Raw genomic sequence first — 23,226 nt, forward strand, 5'->3', positions numbered from 1 at the left:
CAAGTTGTGGAGAAGAGGTCAAGGGCAAATAGTACATTAACTAAAGTCCTGCTGCTCTGATTTTATATCCGAATTTTAAACCTCTCCCCAACTCTGCATCAGAGGCTCTAAACCACTAAGCTACAGAGGTTAGGTCTCTTTCTAAACCTTAAATGTGTTCTCAGTGAATTGCATTTTTACTAAATACCAAGTGGAACACCATTACAATTAAGATATTTCTAAAAAGAAAACCCTAGAATGTAGGTTCCACCCAGCAGTCTTTAATCATCGGATAACGATGTGATCCGTTATTAATCAATTAAATTTCTAATTCTCATATTTTCCAGCTGTAGGGTTTAGATAACATCACTTCCTTCCAGATAGTTAATCCCATTCTGAACACCTTATTGATCTATATTGCACACATACAGCCTCGGAATGAAGATAGTTAATTCAACCCAAATAAAGGTAATTTGGACTCAGTAATATGCTTGTTTCCATTTTCTCTTTAGATTCTAATCTGTCATCAGAACTTTTGGTTAGATATATCAATTTTATTTTCTAAAAAAATTATGACATGGGCAGCCTTGGTGGCTTAGTGGTTTAGCACTGCCTTTGGCCCAGGGCGTGATCCTGGAGACCCAGGATCAAGTCCCACATCGGGCTCCTTTCATGGAGCCTGCTTCTCCCTCTGCCTGTGTCTCTGCCTCTCTCTCTCTCTCTCTCTCTCTCTGTCATGAATAAATAAATAAAATATTTTTAAAAATTAAAAAAATTATGACATGATTTTTCCAATTAACAAAAAAAGTATTTCCAAAGCATCCTAGGAACTAAAGAAATGAGACTTGATTGTTTTTATAAAGCATTCCCTTTCCTAAGTACTCAGACTATTAAGTCACCATGATAATCAACCATAATAATTAAAATACTATTAAGTATAATATAAAATCAAATAGAAAAGCTAAATAAAGTTACCATAATAAAATAAATTTATGAAACACCACAATGGATTTGTGAAACAGTGAAATTTATAAATGTCAAACTTTTTTTTTTTTTTAAGATTTAAATTTATTCATGAGAGACACAGAGAGAGAGGCAGAAACACAGGCAAAGGGAGAAGCAGGCTCCCTGTGGAGAGCCTGATGCAGGACCTGATCCCAGGACCCTGGGGATCACGCCCTGAGCCAAAGGCAGATGCTCAACCACTGAGCCACCCAGGCATCCCAAACTTTTTGTTTGTTTAATGCAGAATATTCTAAATGTTATAACAATCAAGGGGAGTCTGGGTGGCTCAATGGATTAAGCACCCAACTCTTGATTTCAGCTCAGGTCATGATACTGGGGTCATGAAATCAAGCCCATGTCAGGCTCTGGGCTTAGCATGGAGTCTGCTTAAGATCCACTCTCTCCTTCTTCCTTGTCCTTCTCTCCACTCATGTGTGCTTGCACTCTCTTTCTCTCTAAATAAATAAATAATAAATATTATAACAAGTCAGAAAAAGAATGTAAGAAATAACTTGTGACTGAGCTGATATTCTTTATATTTCTTTCTTTTTTTAAAGATTTTATTTATTTATTCATGATAGTCACAGAGAGAGAGACAGAGAGGCAGAGACACGGACAGAGGGAGAAGCAGGCTCCATGCAGAGAGCCTGACGTGGGATTCGATCCCAGGTCTCCAGGGCGCCCCGGGCCAAAGGCAGGCGCCAAACCGCTGCGCCACCCAGGGATCCCTATTCTTTATATTTCAAGTAATATCTTAGGAACCATGTCTAATAAGTATAAAAACCATATGCAAATATTTACAATCCACAAATAATAACAGGTAATTGTGCCAGAAAATGAGCTAAATGCTTTATGTACGTTATTGCTTTTATTTCTTAAAACCTTATGAAAGGTTTAACCTCTAAAGGTAAAACCTTAAAACCTATTATTTGTGGCTGAGGGAAGAGAATGTAGAAAACCCAAGGAATATTCCCAGTCACATAAGTTGAAAAACAATCAGATATCAGCAATTCCTAAGGCTTAACTTTAAAGTAAGAAACAGCCAGGAGTCAAACCCAAGTCTATGTAACTTGAAAGTCAGTACTCTTAACCACTTCCACTGGATCTTACCTCAAAATGAAAGAACAACTGCACCCACCGGGACTGCTATAGTCCAGGGCAGACAGGTACCCAATATTTGCTTTAAGTGGAGTAAATAAACAAATGAATAAAAGGAAGGAATGAACATCTTATATAAGGGAAGGATCACGAAGCCAAAAGCCAGAAGACAAGGTTTGTTTTACTATTCTTGCCCCAGATGACCATGGGCCTCAATATAGGTTTTCAAATGGATATCACAATATAAAATACTATGTTTACTATACAGATGATAGTCACAGAGAGAGAGTGCGCACAAGCGCACACACACACTGAAAATTCTGTTTATGGAAGGCAAAGGATAGGATTTAGTTGGCCGTTGAGCCCACATTTGTCATCTACTATGTTCCTAACTCTATTCTGGGGATTAGGACTATGTCAGTAACCAATACAAGTGCTCCACAACTATGTATTTAGAGAAGAAACAAATAAATAAATTAGATAATTTCAGATACCAGTAAGTATGACAAAGACAACAAAATAGACATTATTCATAGAATGCCCATAAGGGGCTTATTTACCTGGGGTACTCAGGAAGAGCCTTCCTTCCCAAAGAGGAAACAACTGAATTAAGAAAAGAAGGAGCCTTTCATGCAAAGTTATGAAGCATTAGTATTCCAAACAGAAAGAACAGTTAAATACAAAGACCCTCAAAGGAATGAATTTGCCATGTCCAAAAAGAAGAAAAATAGAAGGCATCTGAAAGTTTGGTGAACAAGAAGAGTGAAGGAAAAGGGGTTCAGAGATGGAAGCAGGGGGAACAGCCTTTAGGACCTTATAGACTTTAGAAAGGAATTTTAATTTTATTCTACTTTCAATAGAAAACTTTTGTATTTGAAGCAATGGATTGATATAATCTGATTTAGGTTTTAGAAAATCCAGTTCTGCCTCTTTGGTAGATTATGGGGAACAGAGGAAAAGGAATGGAAGCAGGAAGGCCAGATATAAGTTTTGGCTGTATTTTTGGCTAAGGCAATTGGGAAATGATGGTAGCTCAGACCAAAATCATTGAAGTGAACACGGTGAGAATTATGCACATTCAGGATGTATTTTAGATGTGGAGCCAATGTTTTCTGAGGGACTGGACTTGGAGTTTCAGTAAAGGAACATTACCAAATACAGATTTGAAAGTCAAAGCATCATTAGTATCTGAAGGAATAAACTGAGAAAGGAGGACCTGCAGATGGAGACATAAGGGCTGCTAATAGATGAAGGTGAGCAACAGATGTTTCCTGTTCACTGAGTAATTGGCAACCACTGATTATGACACTTCTAATGAAGCCATTGCTTCTCTATATCATTCTCTTAGAGCAGTAGATACTTCTCACATTCCTACCGAAAGCTTCTAGCTTTCTGATTTCAACTAACTGGATCATTCCCTTTATCTCAATAGCCAGTGACCTAGAAAATCAAAACTAAAAGTGGAAACTTAGAAATAAATACTAATTTCTAAGCCCAACATCTCATAGGCAGCAGAGAAGTAAAAACACAAATTTCAAAGTATGAGAGAATTTTAAGACAATAAAACCCTTATTATAAAGTGATAAAAACAATGAATAGGCATCAATCACCAGCACTGTACCCATCCAGATACATGATCCTGAAAATATATTAACATCCAAAATATCCATGAACTCCACACTTGAAAAGGAAGCATTTGGAGGAGTGAAGTTTGCCACCATCCTGAAGAGTCACCCAAGTGGGGAGTAATACTTATTAACTGATTAAAAACAAACTTGCTAGCAGCTAAAAATGTTTTCCAGCAGTTTAAATCCCACCATTCATACAACAAATAAAAGAAATAGCAAATAGAAAATCACAGATTGATTACCACCAAGGATTTCTTTTCAGCATAAAAATGCAGATAACCTGTTACATTAAATAGGTACTATATGGAGACAGGCACTTTCATTTTAGTTAGGATTAAGTACATTTTTTTCCTCTATGTGCCAGTTAAGTATAATGGGCTTAATTTACAGAACCTTATATCAAGAGAACTACATTCCACCAACTTCTAAATAATATACAATTTTGTTGTAACTTAAAAAAAAGAAGGAAAATCAAAGAGAATAGAAAGATAAGATGATCTTTTATAATGCTAACAAGAAGACTTAGTATTCTCTAAGCTATTAAATATACGGTCTTAATTCTTGTAGTCATAGGAATGATGACAAATGTTGGCAAACTAGATAACCACTGCTCATCTAAATTGCTTGGACACACGGAAACAGGATTTCATGAAAGAATGCAGATAAAAACTAGGGAAAAAAAAAACTTTTGTAACGGTTGTGTAACTGATCCTACGTACTGTTATGATAATTATATCATCGACAAATGTGATAATTAACACAGTTGTTCTAAGAAAATTGACATCTGGCCTCACAATCTAGCATAAGCAGAACTGGGTACAGTTTTAAGGAAGAGCCATTTGATTTCTAAGATTTTACATGATCTCTGGGACTGAGCTGCTGTATAAGAGTTCACTGACACAACAGCAATATGATATCCCATTTTCACACATGTTTAGTAAATTGGCATGTTATGATTTGGAAGATCCTAGATCATGAAATTAGAATCTTCAAAATAATAATAGTAGTAATAACTTTAAAACTATACAGTTTCTAAATAATACACAAATAATTAAAATGTCTCAGGGTGAATATATATATATATTTTTTTTCTCTACAGATCTTTTAGTCTTTTTTAAAATCCATCTCTATATTCTAAAGAGAGTGTCATTGGCCTGAAAAGATGTATTTTTATGAAGCTGAAAGGATGTATTTTTGTGAAGTATTTTTGTGAAACTTGTAAGTACTTGAAACTTTTAGTCCAATGCAGTATTCTGCAGTACTCTGCCTGAATGTGTGTTGAGAAGAAAGAGTCTAAGAAGCTAGTGCTAACTTTAGACCATTTATTTTAAAACTGCTTTGTGGGTAAAAAGACTAGCTGGGTGACTTAGTAGTCTCTGGTATCCACAGCACACACAGTACTGAAGTGACCAAACCTGTAGGGGTCAATCTGAGTAATAACTTACAGGAATAACTGAGATATGTCTCTAATGTATCCAGTGAGACAAACAACACATATTAACCACATAATGTATTTAAAAATTAACAGGCAACTTTTTAAATAGAGAGACTACTATGTATAAGGCACTGTACTAACTAGCTCCTATAGAAAAGAGCCACTACCTTTTCTTGAATTATTTCTTGAAATGTGTTAGGCAGTATGATAGAGTTATTTTATTAATCCTCACAACAATCCCAAGAGACAAGCACTAACTCTCCCTCCTTTACAAATGAGGAAGTGAAGACTAATATATAACTCAGCCAATATAAATTCAAGCCTATTCTCTGCTATCCTTGGGCTGCAGAAATTACATCATTTCCCCTGCCCTCAAGGAGATTCCAGTCACATGGGAGAGATAAGATGAAGAGAAGTCAGGGAGTAATGATAAAACAAGATAGGAAGTGATAAAGGCTTCCTAGTTTTTAAAGAAGTAATTACTCTTGGATAAAAAGGGTCATTTGATTTGAAAGACTGATTACACAGTCCCTATGCTAATAGTAACCCTGACCCAAGAAAAGTTAAACTTGGACATGAAAAGCAAATTGTGTATCTTTAAATGATCTCATTGGGATTTACGAAGATTTCAGCGACTTTTAACCAAATGACCTATGAGTAGTCTGTTTATTAACATACTCTGCTATAAAATCTTTTTAAAAGAATATCCACTTTTCTCCTTGATTGCTCACAGGATAAAAGGGGAAAAATGGACATTACTAGGGTTTGATACATAGTTGAGAATTCCAGATATACAACAGAGCAATGTGTTTTGATGTAGGACACACAGCACCATGAGTATGGAATTCAGGAAATTTCAGAACCATATTGGGAATTCACCAACACATCTAGTAAACAAGTAAACAAGTAAACAAGTCCCTGCTAACAGATTACTCTGGACCAGGTTAAGAGGGAGATACACATTACCGTCAAATCCTGAACACATCTTCTGAACTGCCATCCTCAAAATGAAATGCATTACTACTGCGTAATTACCATTTCAATTATATCCCTCACAAACAGAGCAGGTTTATTTGTGATTCACTTTGATTAGGTAATTTTAGTTTCATTTCTTTAGTAATTGATTTGAATACAACAGAATTAATAATTGCCTCATATCTGCACACACATTTCTTTTCAAACAAGGACTATCTGACAGCACTCAGACAGATGAAGAACAAAATTTCTAGTCAATGATGCAGATTTCTTGTGTTTTATTGGCAATGCTTTTTCCTTCTTTTTTTTTTTTTTACTATTATTACAATTGTTGATTAAAAGTAGTCTCAAAGCATGTCCTTCCTAGAAGACTATTTAACGTGTTTGTGGAATCTATTTCTTAGTTATTTGACTCAAGTGTTTTCTTATGCTCTTTTTTCTAATAAATAATAGCTACCGTTCTAGTTTACTTACCACATGCCAGTCACCATTCTGGAGACTTTATGAATATTCTTTCTAAAGCTCACCACTCCTGACAATAAGGTCCCTGTCTCACAAATTGAGATGCCAAGAGATGAAGTATCTGGCTAGGGGATCACAGATTTGACATATAATACCAGAGCTTACTTTTATATTCTATGGCGGAAGGGGAAGAGGAAAATTTATTCAATCCTATAATTAAAAATATATATATGCTTATTATTTTCTAGTAACAAATAAAATGCTTAAACACTACCAGGAAGAATAAATTCCTTAGAGACTGCTTAAATAAATATTTAAGTCCAAGTTTTAATGAGCACATTGTATGTTAGATGTGAAAGCATTACAAATAGTGTGAAGTGTCTTAAAAAATAAAATGGTACTTAGGCTTAAATAATAGGCTTCAAGGCAGTCTGTTTTCTTAAGGAAGTTAAACATATACCCTGATCTTGTTTTTATTATTTATGGGCTTAGCAAACCTTTCATTCAACAATAATACACGTGTAAACTTCATCTCATGTCTGATAAATTTTTACTGCAGTATTATCACAGGTTAATTTTAGAAAAGTGTTCCAGTGAGTAAAAGCCAACCTGGGAATTCTAAATCTCTGACAGAGTATGATCTTAAGAAAGTATTTTAAAACACTCAGTGCTTGTGTCTTAGATACTTCAGGAGGAAAATGGAAAAAAAAACAAAAAACAAAAAACAGATCAGAGAACAAAAACTGGATGCAAAACCCCATCTCATCTGCTCAATATCAAGTTCCTTCTTCATTGCCACCTCCCAAGAGGGAAAATAAAAAAGAAAGAAAGAAAGAAAGAAAGAAAGAAAGAAAGAAAGAAAGAAAGAAAGAAAGAAAGCAAGCAGAGAAAGTTCTTACTGTTTCTGTCAAGACTACAGCTTTCCCTAATTCCCGAACCCCTCTCACACTGAAGTGAGGTAAAAAGGCGGTTGAGGGACAAGACCAAAGTTTACTGCATTGGTGGTAATTCAGAAATACAACCAGTTAAGGCTCTCACACACAGTATATTACACAGTCACTTTTGCAAAAGATAAAAGGACAAAGTGGCCATCAGTAATGCCACTGTTTATGACAGCAAGCAATCTATTCCAGGGACTACCAACCTCTATATACTGCTTCCATCTGCCCATCCTTCTAGACTGAAACCCACAGTACTCCAGTTCTTCTTACTATTCCACCCCCATCTTCTACCCTCCGACTTCAGATATGTGAAGAACTTCATTCTACTGAATCTCAGGGTTTTTCATTTATCTTCTACCAGAAACGATTCTTTTTTTTTTTTAACATTTTATTTATTTATTCATTAGACACACACACACACACACACACACATAGAGAGAAATAGAGAGGCAGAGACACAGGCAGAGGGAGAAGCAGGCTCCCTGCAGGGGAGCCTGATGTGGGACTTGATCCCAGGATTCTAGGATCACGCCCTGGGCCAAAGGCAGGCACTAAACCACTGAGCCACCCAGGGATCCCCTACCAGAAACCATTCTAACCTTACTGCCATATCCCTCATCATTCAGACAGGTAGCTTCTTTAATTAGCTTATAAATACACTTTAGCTTTATTTCTATATTTACATATGTAATACAATATATAAACATGTAATATAATAATACATAAATGTAAGCAGTAATTATATACATATAATTAGCCTTATTTATTATATATAATAAGCCTTATTAGCCTTATTTATACTTTCTGAAAGAAAAAAAGAAGGGAAAGATCATTATTTTTCATATGCCCTGAAGTCTTTGGCAGATCTAGGAATCTAGTGGGTTCTGTGGCTTGCCCCTCACTCCTGCATTCATCATTTTTATTTTCTTCCTTCTTGAACTAGCTCTCTTCTATGTTCCCTTATGGTTCACACCTCTGCTCCTTCCATTCATATGCCTGAAGTTATTTTCACAGACCCTACTCCCATTAGCAATAAACCCCAGTTGTCTTGCTAAAAACTGTATCCTTAAAAGATTTAATGTAAACATTAACAACACTCACTGGAGTTTTAAATTGATGAACATGAAAAAGAGACTAAGGCACTTTTTAAAAACTGATCTTGATTATCATATATAGGCTATAAGTTTTAACTCACTCTACTCAGATTTATTCTGGTATCATAATGCTATGTCTCCTAACCACTGCCAGAAGTACACTGATATGTACACTATTTACAGTATCTCATGCTGTGAATGAATATCACTCATAAAAAAATGCAAAGTATATTACTTTATTTGTAAATTCCATTGTATTATAGTAATTAACACCTTACATCCAGACTAAATCTAATATTCAAAGAGCCTACAGGACACCATTTGTATATGAGAATACCCCTGAAATCAGTACCCATTATTTTTTTTTTAAGATTTTATTTATTTATCCATGAGAGACACAGAAAGAGATACGCAGAGACACAGGCAGAGGGAGAAGCAGGCCCCCTGCAGGGAGCCCTCCGGGACTCCAGGATCAGGATCACGCCCTGGGCCAAAGGCAGACACTCCACTGACCGCTGAGCCTCCCAGGCATCCCAATACTTGTCATTAATGGCAGTAGTCCATTGTTGTAACTCTATAATATCACTGAAATTTCAAGGATAAGCCCATGTGATCAGAGCTATGACTGTCCCTTACAGAAAAGCTTCAGACTTTATTTCTTTGAGAAGATATCTGACTGAAATAGGGTGGTTTTTTTAGTTATGCAAGTAAAAGATCTTTTGTGAAAGATTCAATCAAATATTACAGAACTATTTGGAATAAGTTGATAAAATGCCCTGTCTACCCTCCCATACTCCAAAGTGAACTCTATCGATAATGTGACAGTTCTTTTGTGTCCTTATTCTTGCATTCACACACGCGCACATACACAAGTGCACACACAGGGCACATATGCCTTTAAAAGGCATATGGCACTTTCTTGTACATACAGTTGTATGAAAGTAATTGTTTGACTACAGCTTCTCTGATTTGATGAAAAAAAATATTATCTCTTCAAATCTGTTACCAGCTATTGTATTCAAACCGTGGGACCAACTAAAACTATTCAATCCATCAGAATTTTTTATGCAAATAGCCTTACTGTAATAATAATTTTGTAAAAATAATTTACTTTAAGTTGGGGGGGGTTGTGGGAGACAAAGGGGTGTTTCTTTTTTGTTTTTGTTTCCAAAAAATTGAATCCAAAAATTGTCATTAGGTGATTAATGTGTCATAGTTCGGACAGATGGTGGTGTGTAATTCATAATTTGAGAATCTAAAAACAGCAGACTCACAGAAAATATCTTTCTTTTTTTCTAGTTTTCAGTTATGTCCAAACAAAATCTATTACTGTTTTCAAATATTTTGTGAATGTTCAGCAATATAATAGAATTCGTCTCATGTTTCAAACACTATATTAGAAGCAGTGTTTTTAAAGTGTTTGAATTTTAAAGCAATACCTAAAAATGACTAGGTGTTACTTGTTATAATGTTTAGTTTTTAAATAACAAGGATCTTTATGAAAATGACCATGACAAAAATATTTCTTATAGTTGTAGAAGAAATGACACCTCTTTAGAAATCAACCAGAAATTCTTAAAGTTAATTCAATGGAAACAGAGCAATGTAGCCACCTAGCACTTCAAAATATGACCAAGCCCTGCATACTGATATCTTAGTAAGAAGAAAGTAGAGTTGACATAGTCAGGTGTAATAAGAACTATAACTTCCATGATAATAAGAGAGCAATGACAAAAATGTCAAAGGTGTAGACACCCAGAATGTTAATTTATTAGAACGTGACTTTACACTGATTAATTATATGCTCCTCAAAATATCTGGAGTGCATAAGAAAAGTTAATTGAAGCATTTCATTTTGAACACGCTACTAAAATTAGTTTTAAATAAGTAATAGAGAACTGATTTCAAAATTGTAAGTATGTGGAATTCAATCTGTAAATTCTAAATGTGCTATATAAAAATAATAGTAATGAAGATGATGATGGTGGCTATAAAATATTCATAAAAATATTTATATTCACTTGATTCCACTGAACATGATTATATTGAATCAGAAAACTTAAAAGCTGTTTAAAATCTCAGAATTATGTTTTTGGGGGCTAATCTGAAGATTATAAAATCTTTTTTAGAGTGAGGCATAGTTAAAAACAACATACCCAAACAGAGAAAATCACAAGTTAGGATTTCAGAATCATTTCAATAGCAAAAAACTAAAGTTTTCAAATCTCCTCAAATAGGTCAGAAATACATTATTTAAATACATATATGCAATACAATCATAAGTATTTCCTTAATTTAACAAATAATTACTGAAGGCTAAAGAGATAGGGCATGGTCATTTTCCTCAAAGATTCATATCTGGAAAATCTCCTGATTAGCTTCTTTGTAATCAATGTACAGCCCCAAAATAAAGCTGTATGCTTTAATAAATATATTTTACTTTTAGAGAGAGGGGTGCAGTGGGGAGAAAGAATCTTTAAGCAGGCTCCACACTCAGCCCTGAGCCCCAGGCAGGGCTGGATCTCTGGACCCTAAGATCACAACCTGAGTTGAAATCAAGAGTTGGATGCTTAACCGACTGAGCCACCCAGGCACCCCTACAAATATTCTTAAATTAACATTCAGTAATTAAGATAGCCTTCCTTATTTTTTTTAAAGATTTTATTTATTTATTCATGAGAGACACAGAGAGAGGCAGAGACACAGGCAGAGGGAAGAGAAGCAGGCTCCACGCAGGAGCCCTATGTGGGACTGGATCCCAGAACTCCGGGATCACGTCCTGAGGCAAAGGCAAATGTTCAACTGCTGAGCCACCCAGGCGTCCCGATACCCTTCCTTATTAACTAAACTAAAATACTATAATTTTCTGTAAAATCTCATTTGCTATCGTCAGATGGTGTCAATGATTTCAGGAAACTGATGTACTGTTGGTTTCTCTTGACCTATAACAAGGAGCACTTCCAGATTCCCAGCTAACCTGAAGTACCTTTCTTTAGTGGCAATGCTATTTCCCATCTTCATTTAAAACTGATTTTAAGACCTCCTAAATTGCTGACCCTATCACCTATCAACATTTCTTTGAACAGAAGTTTGAATTTATGGTAATAGTAACTGGGGTATCCTTATAAGCATTAAAAGATTGCTCTTACACAGTTAAGCTATAATATCAACAATTAACAAATCTAAGGCAGGAATGTAAAATAACACTAAAGAAAATGAATCGGTCCTAGACCAGTAAAATTGGTTGTAACCTGATTATATGTACTAATGTAAGTTAAAGACTGAATCTGCAGGATTTAGCCAAGGAAGCTGAGGGGGACAAAATGAGTCCCAGAAGTATTTTGGCTACACCTATACATATGAAATCTAAATCCATGTCCATTCAGGCAAGAAGGAATCAAAGGACTTAACTATAACATACAAATGGCAATGCTATCTCTATTGTGATGCTGAATATATTAGGCTCTCTTAGTGTGATGCCGTTAAACATCTGAATTATATAAACTAACTCCTTTTGTTCAGATCCTTGTTCACCAAGTGACCTTGTTGATTACCCAAAATGATCTCTTCGAGCCAACTGGAGTGATCTAGATCCTCTCTTAGTTGGTTGGGTTTTTTTGTTTTGTTTTATTTTTAATAAAGGTATTGATATAAACTGGTCTTCTGATTTTAAATGCCAATTTCATAAACTTGTTTCATGTATGTCAATCCTGAGATATGGATCCACTCTAAATGTAGAGCCAATCAATTCTGAGAAATTGCAAGCCTTATGGCCAAATCCTACAGGATAACATTTCCCCATTTCTTGGGGAAATGTTATCCTGTAGGAACCTATCTTAGAAGCTTGTTGCATTTTTTGCCTCTGTTTCATTGTGCATCTTCAAATTTATATACTTTTGAACAATTCTTGGTGGTAAAAGGTGAGAAACAACTCACTTATGTACAATGGATATAAATCATGGTAAGTACACCATACTTACTTACTTCTAAATGCAAAAGGATTATTAATATCTCAAATAGATTCATTTGGACCCTGAAAGACAATATCCCTCTCTACAAAAACCCTAACATAGTTTTTGTGCCTCAGCATCAGCAGTGCATCACACAAAGTAACTGCTTAATAAATGTTTACTGGATCAATGATTGAAAGATGAAAAATATCTCTCTAGAGAGTTCTGAATCTCCATATACAGGAAATCTCAAAGTATTTCCATCATTAACATTCATTTGGAATTCTATGGTGTCTTGGGTAATCAGCACTTACATTTTTAAGATGGAGTTCTGTAATAGATATTTTGAGGTAATAAATATATCAATTAGGATATATTTTTATATCATACTATATTATCACACTCTAGGTAATTTTACCCCAACAGGCACAATATTATAAACTTTAAAAAAAATTAGCTAGGTATCAAATCATTTTCAAATAATATATATCATGTATGTATATTTATCTTCAAGTTTTCAGAAAAGCGCTGGATAAAAGTACTAAATATCTTGGCTCTTAAAGTGGCAGAACTGGCTAGCATGTAGATAACATCATTCCTCATGTATTTTAGATTATATTTATATAGAAATTTATATTTATATAGAAATTTATATAGATTAGATTTATAAAGAAATAGGTTACAGAGTAAAGAAAAATCATTATAGTAAAATCACTGGAGTGTATGTTATACATTAGCTTTATGATTTTTTAAAATAAATAACCACAAAAATTATGATATAAAATGTACCACAAAAATTTAAAGAGAAGGGTTGGCATATTTTGTTCAAAATGCGGTTAAGTCAATCACATCAACTAATCCAACTTCTGAGACTGGCATAAAAGGACTCCATGAAACAGGGAGAGGGCATTGAAACCTATACTCACACATTTCAACATAGAGTCTTGACTTAATGGGGCAACTAGGAATAAAGTCACTGATCAAATGCTGGGACTTACTTACGGGAGAATTTTTTTTAAGTCCTAAATTATTGTTAAAGTAATACAGTAGCAAAGTAACCAAATCGCAATCTATGAGATTAGGAAAATTCACACTCCAGTCCATCTGTCCATATGTCTGATTGCCATCTTCTCAGAAATCCTACAGATGATTCAAACTCTCTGGATTCAGAACTAAACTAAACTAAACTACATCTTTTCCTGGAAACCTCTCCAATATACCCTATCCTCCCTGATGGAACCTACTGCCATTTATCCAATAATCGAGGGATCATCATCATGAACTTCCTTCTCTCCTTAACCCTACTATCCAAGTCCTATCCACTTTGAGCTGTGAAATATTTCCCAAATCCTTCTCTTCTTTTTTATCCCCACTACCACTAGCTCTCACAACTTCTCACTCAACCATTGCAATACCTGTTTAAAATACTCCAGCTTCTAGACAGGTCTCCATGCACAGTCTTTTCTCCCACAGTATGGCCAGTGTGATCCCACAACAATCAAGACAGAAGACATCTGCTTTGTTAAATCCCTCGACTCCCCTGAAAATGAAATCCAAATTTTCTCCTATATACAGTATTCCATGATTTTGTCCTGATTAATTGTCCAGAGTCATCTCTGGCCTCAAATCCTATGCACCAACCTCACACTCTAGAAATACCAACTGCTTTTATTTCCCAGAACATATATTATTTCTCAGCTCCCATTGTGGATGCATCCTTTATAAGGAAAAAGCCTTCCACTTCTCTTCTAAATCCTATTCCTTCAATAAGTTTCAGCTCAACCAGCCTCCGTCTCTAAGAAGACTTCCTGAACTAGTATCACCGTCCACTTCCCATTATAATCAGAACATTGAGCATACCATAGTATAATGCTCTGCTTAAATGCCTTTCAAACTAGAGCATGAGCTCCTGGAGTACAGTGTACTATTCACCTTTGGATTCGCCTTGCAGTGCCTGATGCATTAAAGGTAGTCTATAAACTTGCTGAACTAATCAATTAGAATGATGCAGCAACATGGCAAATGCCTAGAAGTGATAATTATAGTTTTTAAGCTTACTTCAAATTTAAAACAAATAAATTACCCCAAAATGCACAATTAGTAACAATCTGGCCTACAACATGATTAGGTATCATCAAATAAGAATTTATGGTACTACCAGAAGCATCAAGTGAAGTAAAATTTTAGATACAGACCTTCAAAAAAAGAATTGATTATAGATATGAATAGGTTTAAGTGGATTTCTTTCTTTTACCGTTCTTTTTTTTTTTTTTTTTTAAAGATTTTATTTATCTATTCATGAGAGACAGAGAGAGAGAGAAAGAGAGAGAGAAAGGCAGAGACACAGGCAGAGTGAGAAGCAGATGCCATGCAGGGAGCCCGACGGGGGACTCAATCCCAGGACTCCAGGACCACGCCCTAGGCCGAAAGCAGGCACTAAATCACTGAGCCACACAGGGATCCCCTCTTTTACCATTCTTAATGACCAATATCTTTGGAGCACCGAAGGTAAGCAATGATTTCTTTACATACAGCCAAAAACATAAAACTACACTCAGGAACACTGAAACCTAATAAAAAGAATTTCTAACATACAGACAAATTCTACTTCTTTGTTAATCGAAATCTTCCTAGATATTAAATAATAGAAAGGCTTTTTTTCAATTTTTACTCTAAATTATTAGAAATCCCTATCTCTGTTCCACATAGTAAAAAGGAAAGAGCAAAAGACCTAAATTTCAAACAGAAATGGATTTGGAAATAAACTCTTTTTATTATGAGCCACTGATCGATGATAAAGTACCTTGACTGCTCTGAGCAATACCAGTAGTGATTATTTATTGAATTTAAGCATGTTCTTGGTGCATGTTTTGTGTATATTCATTTAAAACTCACAGCAGTCCACTGAAGCAGGTATGGCTTATCCCCATTCTACAGGTATGGAAACTGGAGCTCAGAGACATGAAGTAACATGCCTAAGGGCACACAGCAAGTTAATAGCAAAGCAGGAATTCTAACACAGGCATGTGTAACTCCAAAGCCCATATCTTTAACCACTTATAATCTGCTGCTTCTGTGCCTTATTCTGTATTATAAAATGAAGCATGGGCTCTGCGCTCAGCTTGGAGTCTACTTGGGATTCTCTCTCTCCCTCTGCTCCCACCCTGCTCTCTCACTTTCTCTCTCTCTCTCAAATAGATAGATAGATAGATAGATAGATAGATAGATAGATAAAATCTTTTTTTAAAATGGAGTAACTACTTCTCTCACAGAGCTATCATTGAGACTAAGTGAAATAATAGGGATCCATCTAGCATAGTGCTAGACTTCCTATATATACTCAATAAATTATATCCCCCGTCCTTTTCTCACTCGAGTGCTGATTAAACATTTATAATAAGGAATACATTGTTCCTAAATACTCCTTACCTCTTTCAAAGCATAGATAGTCTGTGTCTTGATTAATACCAAAAGGAAAATGTTACCCAATCAATAAATATATTTGACCTAAATAGATATAAAGGGAAAAAAAAAATCAAAGAAAAACAGCACATTCTATCTCACTTTACAACTGTGGCCCTGCTATTGATCTTTCAGAACTTCATCAGATCAAAATACATCAGTATTAAAAGTTAGGAGAAAGAACAAGGAACCCAGAGAGCTCAATTCATTGAAGCTTGAAGGAAGACTCCCAAAGAACTTCACCAATCATGTTACATTAAAAAAAAAAAAAAAAAGTACTTCCAGTGGGAAAGACATATTTGACAAAGACAGAGGCAATAAGGATAACACTTCTATAGGAATACAGGCCTTTATTCTCATGCTGAGGCAGCCTAAAAATGCCAGGAGGGGGAAATGAGGGGCAAAGACAAATATACAGCATTTCTGCTGTTAATTCCCTGCCCATACATACTTCCTTTAGTTTCCTTTTTTTTTTTTTTAAGTCACAACCACGATACTTAACTTTGATTGATAGGTGTAAAGAAATCAAATCAAACTCTTCTCCTAATTTCCCAACAAGTAAAAATTAAATGTAGGTTGGGTATACACGTAAACCTAAGTACAACAACTCAAAACAGAGTGAGTTTTTATATCAAGCCCATTTGGTGTTACATTAGGGTGTATCCCATGGAAATCCAACCAAGGGTGACTGCCAAACCAAGCTACAGAAGACAATTCAGAAAGCTGGTGAGTCCCATAATATAAACTATATTTTTTAAAGTGCATAAGAGCATCTGCTTAACAAGATTATCTGCTATCACTCTGCCCTCATAATAACCTTCCTCTACTTCTGTAATACAGTTTTGTCACTAAAACATGGGTCAGTATTGGACAAGGCGGACACACTGAGATAATGACATTATAGAGAGAGAACAGTTAAGTGATCTAACTAACCCGCAAGGTAACATCATAGTTTTTTTGGTCCCAATCCTGACAACTCCCTCCTTTTGTTAAGAGACCTACAAGGTCAACCGATTTCTTCAGATCTCCATTTCTACATAAGAAAAATGGAAAACATAATATACTTCTGCTTCACTAGGCTCTAAAAATGGAAACTCACTAAGAAAAAAAATGAATGTGTAGCACTATGAAAAGAATAAACTAGATTCCCTGACCTGATTATTGGTCAGAGTCTTGTAAAACTAGAATTACTACTTCTTCCAATTCCATACATGCCACCTGGCCATCAAACTGACTGGTAAATAGTATTGACTGCAAAGTTGATCCATGTAAAAAGTCTTAAAGTAATAGAAACAAAATCTGTGCCACAGGGTATTTTCATACCATTAGCTATCTCCAAGGAACATTTACTTATTGGCATTATAAAAGTAGAAGATAAAGATTAATTATGAATTTTTGAACCTTAATTTCTTAAAATAGTAAGCAGCATGTATAGATGGAACAATTTGAAACCGATACTGAAGCAACTATGCAAGAACTGGAATTAAGCTAACCCAGAAACAGAAGGAATCACAAAGTAAGATTCATCTGAATGGCCAAAATACAATATGGATTATTTTTATATTGTTCTGTCTGAGTTGTCTGTCTCAGATTCTTAACTTCCAGAGTCTATTTTTAAAATCACTTAACACTGTGTATTTCCAGTAGCCATCAAGGCATATACTGTCATCCCTGACACCGAAGATTGTCAGCGGACTCAATATGTACACTAATGATCTCAGGCAACAATGCCCAACAATGCCCATCTTCTTATCAAAGAGATCCTATTCCATAAGCAAAAGTCTAAAGTTCTCTAAGAAAATTCATTCTAAAACACAGGAAATAACTACTGTAAAATGTTAAGATCAGTATTACCCTTTACTTTTTAAGATTACCTTACATGCTGAATTTTAAAACCAAAAGCCGGCAGACAATATAACATTTTTAGTTTTCCCCCAAGTTGCCAATGCTCTTTTCCTAGCACTGTCAAATAATGATAGCTGCTGTCATTATTTTTTATACAATAGCTGCCAGCAAGTTGTACAGACACCCTTCATCTTAGAATAGTCATCAAATAACCTAAACAAATGACTAGGACCTTGTGGTAAAACTGACCAGTTTCCTAAAACCAAAAGAAGTGGTCTATCACAGGTTATTGATACTTTACTGCCAGAATGTTACTTTATGGGGATGGGGGGGGGGGGGGGGAAGGTTTTTTAATTCTTTTTTTTTTTTCCCCCTAAACTGTTTTAAAATAACTTTCTCCCTTGTACACATACAATCCTGTCCTCTCCTTGGTGCTCCTGGAGGCTATCTTAATCTATCATAAAGGTATTCCCATTTACTTTTGGCTTAAATACCTTCAATCAAAATTTCAATTCTGTTTTTGGACGCAACAGCCCTTCAGGAAGTGTATTTGAAGATATATATATATATATACATCCTGCAGAAAAAAAAATAAGCTATTTTCATTTGATAAAGTTCAACAATGCATTTAAATGGATTTAGGAAAACCAATCATCTCTGCCACAAGCAATTTGACAGGCCCAGCGCACACTCATAAATTATTCCAAGTTACAGAAAAACATCTGAGTTACCGATTTTAGGTCTCTTGTTCTAAGTAAGAGACAAGAGTCCCTCTTTACCACTATTTGCTCGGGCAATCTAAAATGCTGATATTCTCCTAGATCTAACAGAAAGGAAAAATGGGTATCTTCTCCATCTAACACCTAAGTGGGTAACCTAGATACTGTAAAGACCGGCTACATAAAGGATGCAACAGACAGCTCTGAAGTGAGAGCCAAATATTTCACCTGCAACTCTTCGGAAAAAGAACGCGAAAACACATGCAGCTTAGCCAAAAACCGTATTAACGTGGAATTGCCACAGGCTAGTAAGTTTGGGTAAAAAAAAACAAAACAAAACAAAACTCTTGTACCAAACATAATTTTACTGTTGTTGGCTGGGTGAGGAAAGCTCAAATGTGAAAAGCACAGTTCTTATTTGTTCAAATTGATCATGCCCACACTCTGCGATGTTTACTTAAAAATAAATGGGTGAGCTGCTTTTTTGAAGAGTACTTGCAAAACCAAAATCAAATTCACAAATAAAGGAGCCAATTAACACGCATTTTCCTGCTGATATCCTAGTGGTGGGTAGGGGGTGATAGCTAAAAAGTCTATGATTATTCAAAGTTTCTCAAGTTTCTAAAGCCGGTACTTAAATCTTCTAAGAGAAATTTTCCTATCAATCTATCTTTACTCTTTAGGAATTGAAACAGAAATTATCAGAGAAATAAAAAAATCTATTGTACCAAGCAACTAATAACATTAAATGTTAAAATCTAAAAATTGTACTAACTACACTGTAGTAGTATAACTTGTCAAATTATAGCCAACTAGCCAAAAAAATAAATTAATGTTACAAGATCCATTATAAAAGATTAACATTATAATTTAATATCCATTCACTCACTCTCTATTAATGTTTCTTTCTATGTGATAAAGGATTTTTAACGATTGCTTCCAGAATGAAATCTCCTGGGAAATACTTCCCATTAATAAAAAGAAAACTTTTATATAGGTAAATTCATATAGTTCAATCAAAATTTCAAGTCAATAGCTACAACCACTTAAAGTTAATGAACTACAAAATGTATTTAATAGTACTTTATATACTTTTGCTTATACTTCAGAAGTCTTTACTATTTACAAAGTTAGTAGTTTTATAACAACCTCAAGTTTTGAGAACTATAAGAGGAAACTGGAAAGAACATTTGTTCTCTCTGGATAATCAGAATTAACTTGAGAACATGTTCATAGTTTAGTAGCAGATTCAGTTTCCTTTAGTTATTAAATCTTTGTTTAAAAAAAAAAAAAAAAAAAAGCTAAGAAACTGCCTTACCCTCACATATTACCCAAATAGAAAACTTTTAAATTAAGTTATATTTACATATAAGTCAGATGTCCTTTCTACAGAAGAATTTAACACATACAAAAGTATAAGGGAAACACGGTATTTCATATTACGTTTGAGGAAGAGTAACAGCATTTGCACTTAATAACTAAACTGGTAAAAACATTATAATTAAGAGAAAACAAACCATATTCTTAATGAAGTATTTTGTCTTCTGTACGGACAGCAGAGAAGTTGCTCTTTTATTACCAAAAAACAACGTTTACTACATCAATGAATGACTCTATCAAAAATAGTAGCCCAAACTTGTCTATTCCTGCAAGTTCAAAACATCCTTCCTAATTTTCACAGTTCTCTGGAGAGGGTAAAACAAAACGCTTTCACTTTGTTAGAGAAATGGATTTAAATCAGGTCCATAAATTTCCGATTACACTTCACTTCCATCACTTTGGTGAAGAAACTTGCACGTATTAAAAAAAAAAAAAGAAAGAAAAAGTAATACTGCAATTCTCCCACTGATGGATTAGCTTTGTACCAAGGCAATATAAAATTATTTCTTTTCTTTTTTTTTTTTTTTTTCTGTGAAGAGTCCTTTGGAAGTGACTTGTTTCCATATTCTTTTATCTAACAACAACAACAAATCTAGTCATAAACCTGGCAAGTCAAAACAATAACCAGCAAAGTCTAACATTTCTTACCTGATACAGGTAAGCACCAGCTCCCAAATGCCACCTTGGGATAGGTCAGACTAGTAAGCAGGCTCATGTTTTATGATACTAGAATGAACAGGAATAAATCTGTGTTGTTCTTTCTTTAGCAAAATCTATAGCAGCTACTACACCACAATGTGAGAGGACCCTAAAGACCTAACAAATTCAAGTGTGTCGCTAGAGAAATAGGAAAAAAAAAAAAATCATAAAATGAAGACTTACTGCTTGTCATGTGACTTGGTGAGGCGTGCTGTCCATTGGGTGTGCTTGAGGTGAGGTCAATTGCCATATTGGAGTGCTCTCTTTCAGGTGAAAGCTCATTGTCACCTGCTTTCACAAAATAAAATCTTTCAGTCTCTGTTCATTGTCACATAAAATCTAATTACCAACTTTGCTTCATACATGCAGAGGCATGCATAGCCTTGAAATTTTAATGCAATACATCTTTCCCTTAAAAGAAACTATCAGGAATTTTAATTTAGAAATATATAGCAAATGAATGAAATAATGAAGAGCCACCCCAGCCCACAATAAAAAAAAAAGAAATTACAAAATTTGATTATCATAATAATCAACTGTAAAATAAGGGCAACTGAAAGAGTTGATTTCTAAAGTATTTTTCTGTTGAAAAAAATAAGTTTTCTTTGAACATCTAATTTAACTATTAAGCACAGGGTAATTTATAACGAGCATTTTCCAAAATGCTGACTATCAGAGAGCTGGATGTCAAAAAAGGAAAGTTGGCTAAAAAAAAAAAAAAAAGGTCAACTTAAGGAGCTTTCACATTATGTGTCAAAAAATTAGGTTACAGAGTAGTAAATATTTAGTACACGCCATATTAGTAGACATATATGTAACCTGACTTATTCTAAACTTAGAGTAAAATAAATGAAAACCCTCCAGTGGAAAAGTGTTGACCTGCTAAGCCAGTCACTACTGACTAAACATACTATCATTAATAGAGTAGGTATATTCCTGATATTTTCCTGATATATTTTCCTGATATATATATATATATATTTCCTGATATATATATTCCTGATATTTTCCTCAGACTTATTTAAAGGTGAAACTGTGAACAGACAGAAAATAAGAGTACAGAATCCCTGATAAAAACATAATTCAGAAGATAAAATACAGGCAACACAAATGCAATTTTATTACCAATAACGAATTAGTGAAAATGAATACTTACACGTTATATAGCCATCAATAGCCTCTGTTTCCATAGTCAAAGTGCAGTGCTGCAATACAAAAGATGATACCCTTAACACAATGATTCCTTTCAGTATCTGCCATTAAATGCTTAACTTATTTGAAGCTCCAAGCAGTTAGCCCATGTTGCTGCTCCTGCAACCTGTGCCCAAGAAACATACTACAGTACTGTATGTGCTCATTTGCAAGTCACTGAACTCTTTCTGCAAATGATCTGATTCCTGCTGGAGATAGGATAGGAAAGATAAGTGTGCTGTGAGATGGGCTGTAGCGAGAAAGGAATGACTCTGTTAATCAGAATTTACTTAAAGGAAAAAAAAAAAAAAACAGGGAGGGTACACCTCAAATGTGCCAGCTTTCCCTGGGATTTAAGTATTTTACCACTCACTACTTCCCACAATCACACTGCAGTTTGAGGACTTCCCTGGTATACAGATAGCTCTATTCACAATTGTTGCAAGTTGGTTCATCATGTTCTAATAGGGAGGGGGGAGGACAAACAAACATAAGAAAACAAAACAAAACAAAAATTTAGTGCCCAAGTGTGTCTCGAAGGCTTCTGCAGGCAGTCACCCTACTCCCAGACTTGTATTGACATTTTAGCCTACACTAAGTTCTGTGTAAGCACCTGTTCAATGCAACCTTAATTTCCTGCCAGACGAAGGCTGGATACAAATGCCAAGCCAACTTAATACATTCTGATTTTGAAAATTTCACCAACTTTTTTTTTTTTTTTTTTTTTTTTTTTGCTCTTGGGAAGGGGATCACTTTTTCAAAAGTTTGGGGAATTATTTTCATGCACCAGTGACACAAAACAAGAACTTAATTCTCAGAAACAAAAGTAAATTGTATGGGATGACACCCCCTAGCTTTGATTTCACATAATGAAAAGATCGATAAGCTAACTGTATTCTTTGAAGGAAAAAAAGTTTAAAGAATTGACACGTCCTGAGGAGATTTTTACTTTTTTTTCTTTTTTTTTTTTCCCCTCTGGCCCTGGTCCTTTTTGCCTTTAGTTTCAAAACTCTCACTGCACCAGCAGCTAAATTATTCACAATGAGCCATTTCTGTATTGATCGCCAAGTATATTTAGCCCTGGCTCCTGGAATTTCTCCATTACTTACTGGAAAACAGGCAGCTTCACTTCTTGTCTCCAAAACCACTTCCCTTCTCCCTCCCCTCCCCTTCTTCACCACCACCCTCCCCACCTCCTCCCCCCCCCCAAAAAAAAAACTTTTCTTTCTTTCTTTATGGAATCATCAGATCAAATTCCCAACTCAGTCCCTACATAGCACTTAAATTTCAACCTGCTGTACTGTTATCAAATTCTTTCAAATTATGATTACATAAGGCTTTCAAGAAAGGCATCCGCAAAGTT

The 23,226-nt window shown here is 34.9% G+C and overlaps 1 protein-coding gene across 11 annotated transcripts in view; it reads right to left on the reverse strand.

Annotated features, from left to right (window-relative positions):
• IKZF2 (IKAROS family zinc finger 2) overlaps positions 1-23,226 on the reverse strand; it is a 155,304-nt gene that overhangs the window by 129,469 nt on the left and 2,609 nt on the right. For 10 of the 11 annotated variants that reach the window (XM_041737571.1, XM_041737574.1, XM_041737577.1 and 7 more), the window contains 2 exons: positions 21,829-21,877; positions 20,856-20,960 (listed from right to left, as the gene is read on the reverse strand). In XM_041737571.1, the coding sequence (XP_041593505.1) occupies positions 20,856-20,960; positions 21,829-21,877 (154 nt within the window). Of the gene's footprint in view, positions 1-20,621; positions 20,751-20,855; positions 20,961-21,828; positions 21,878-23,226 lie in introns of those variants that run through there. The other variant, XM_041737578.1, reaches the window with a different exon arrangement.

This window comes from Vulpes lagopus, chromosome 22 (genome assembly GCF_018345385.1).
Source record: "Vulpes lagopus strain Blue_001 chromosome 22, ASM1834538v1, whole genome shotgun sequence".
NCBI classification, from domain to species: Eukaryota; Metazoa; Chordata; class Mammalia; order Carnivora; family Canidae; genus Vulpes; species Vulpes lagopus.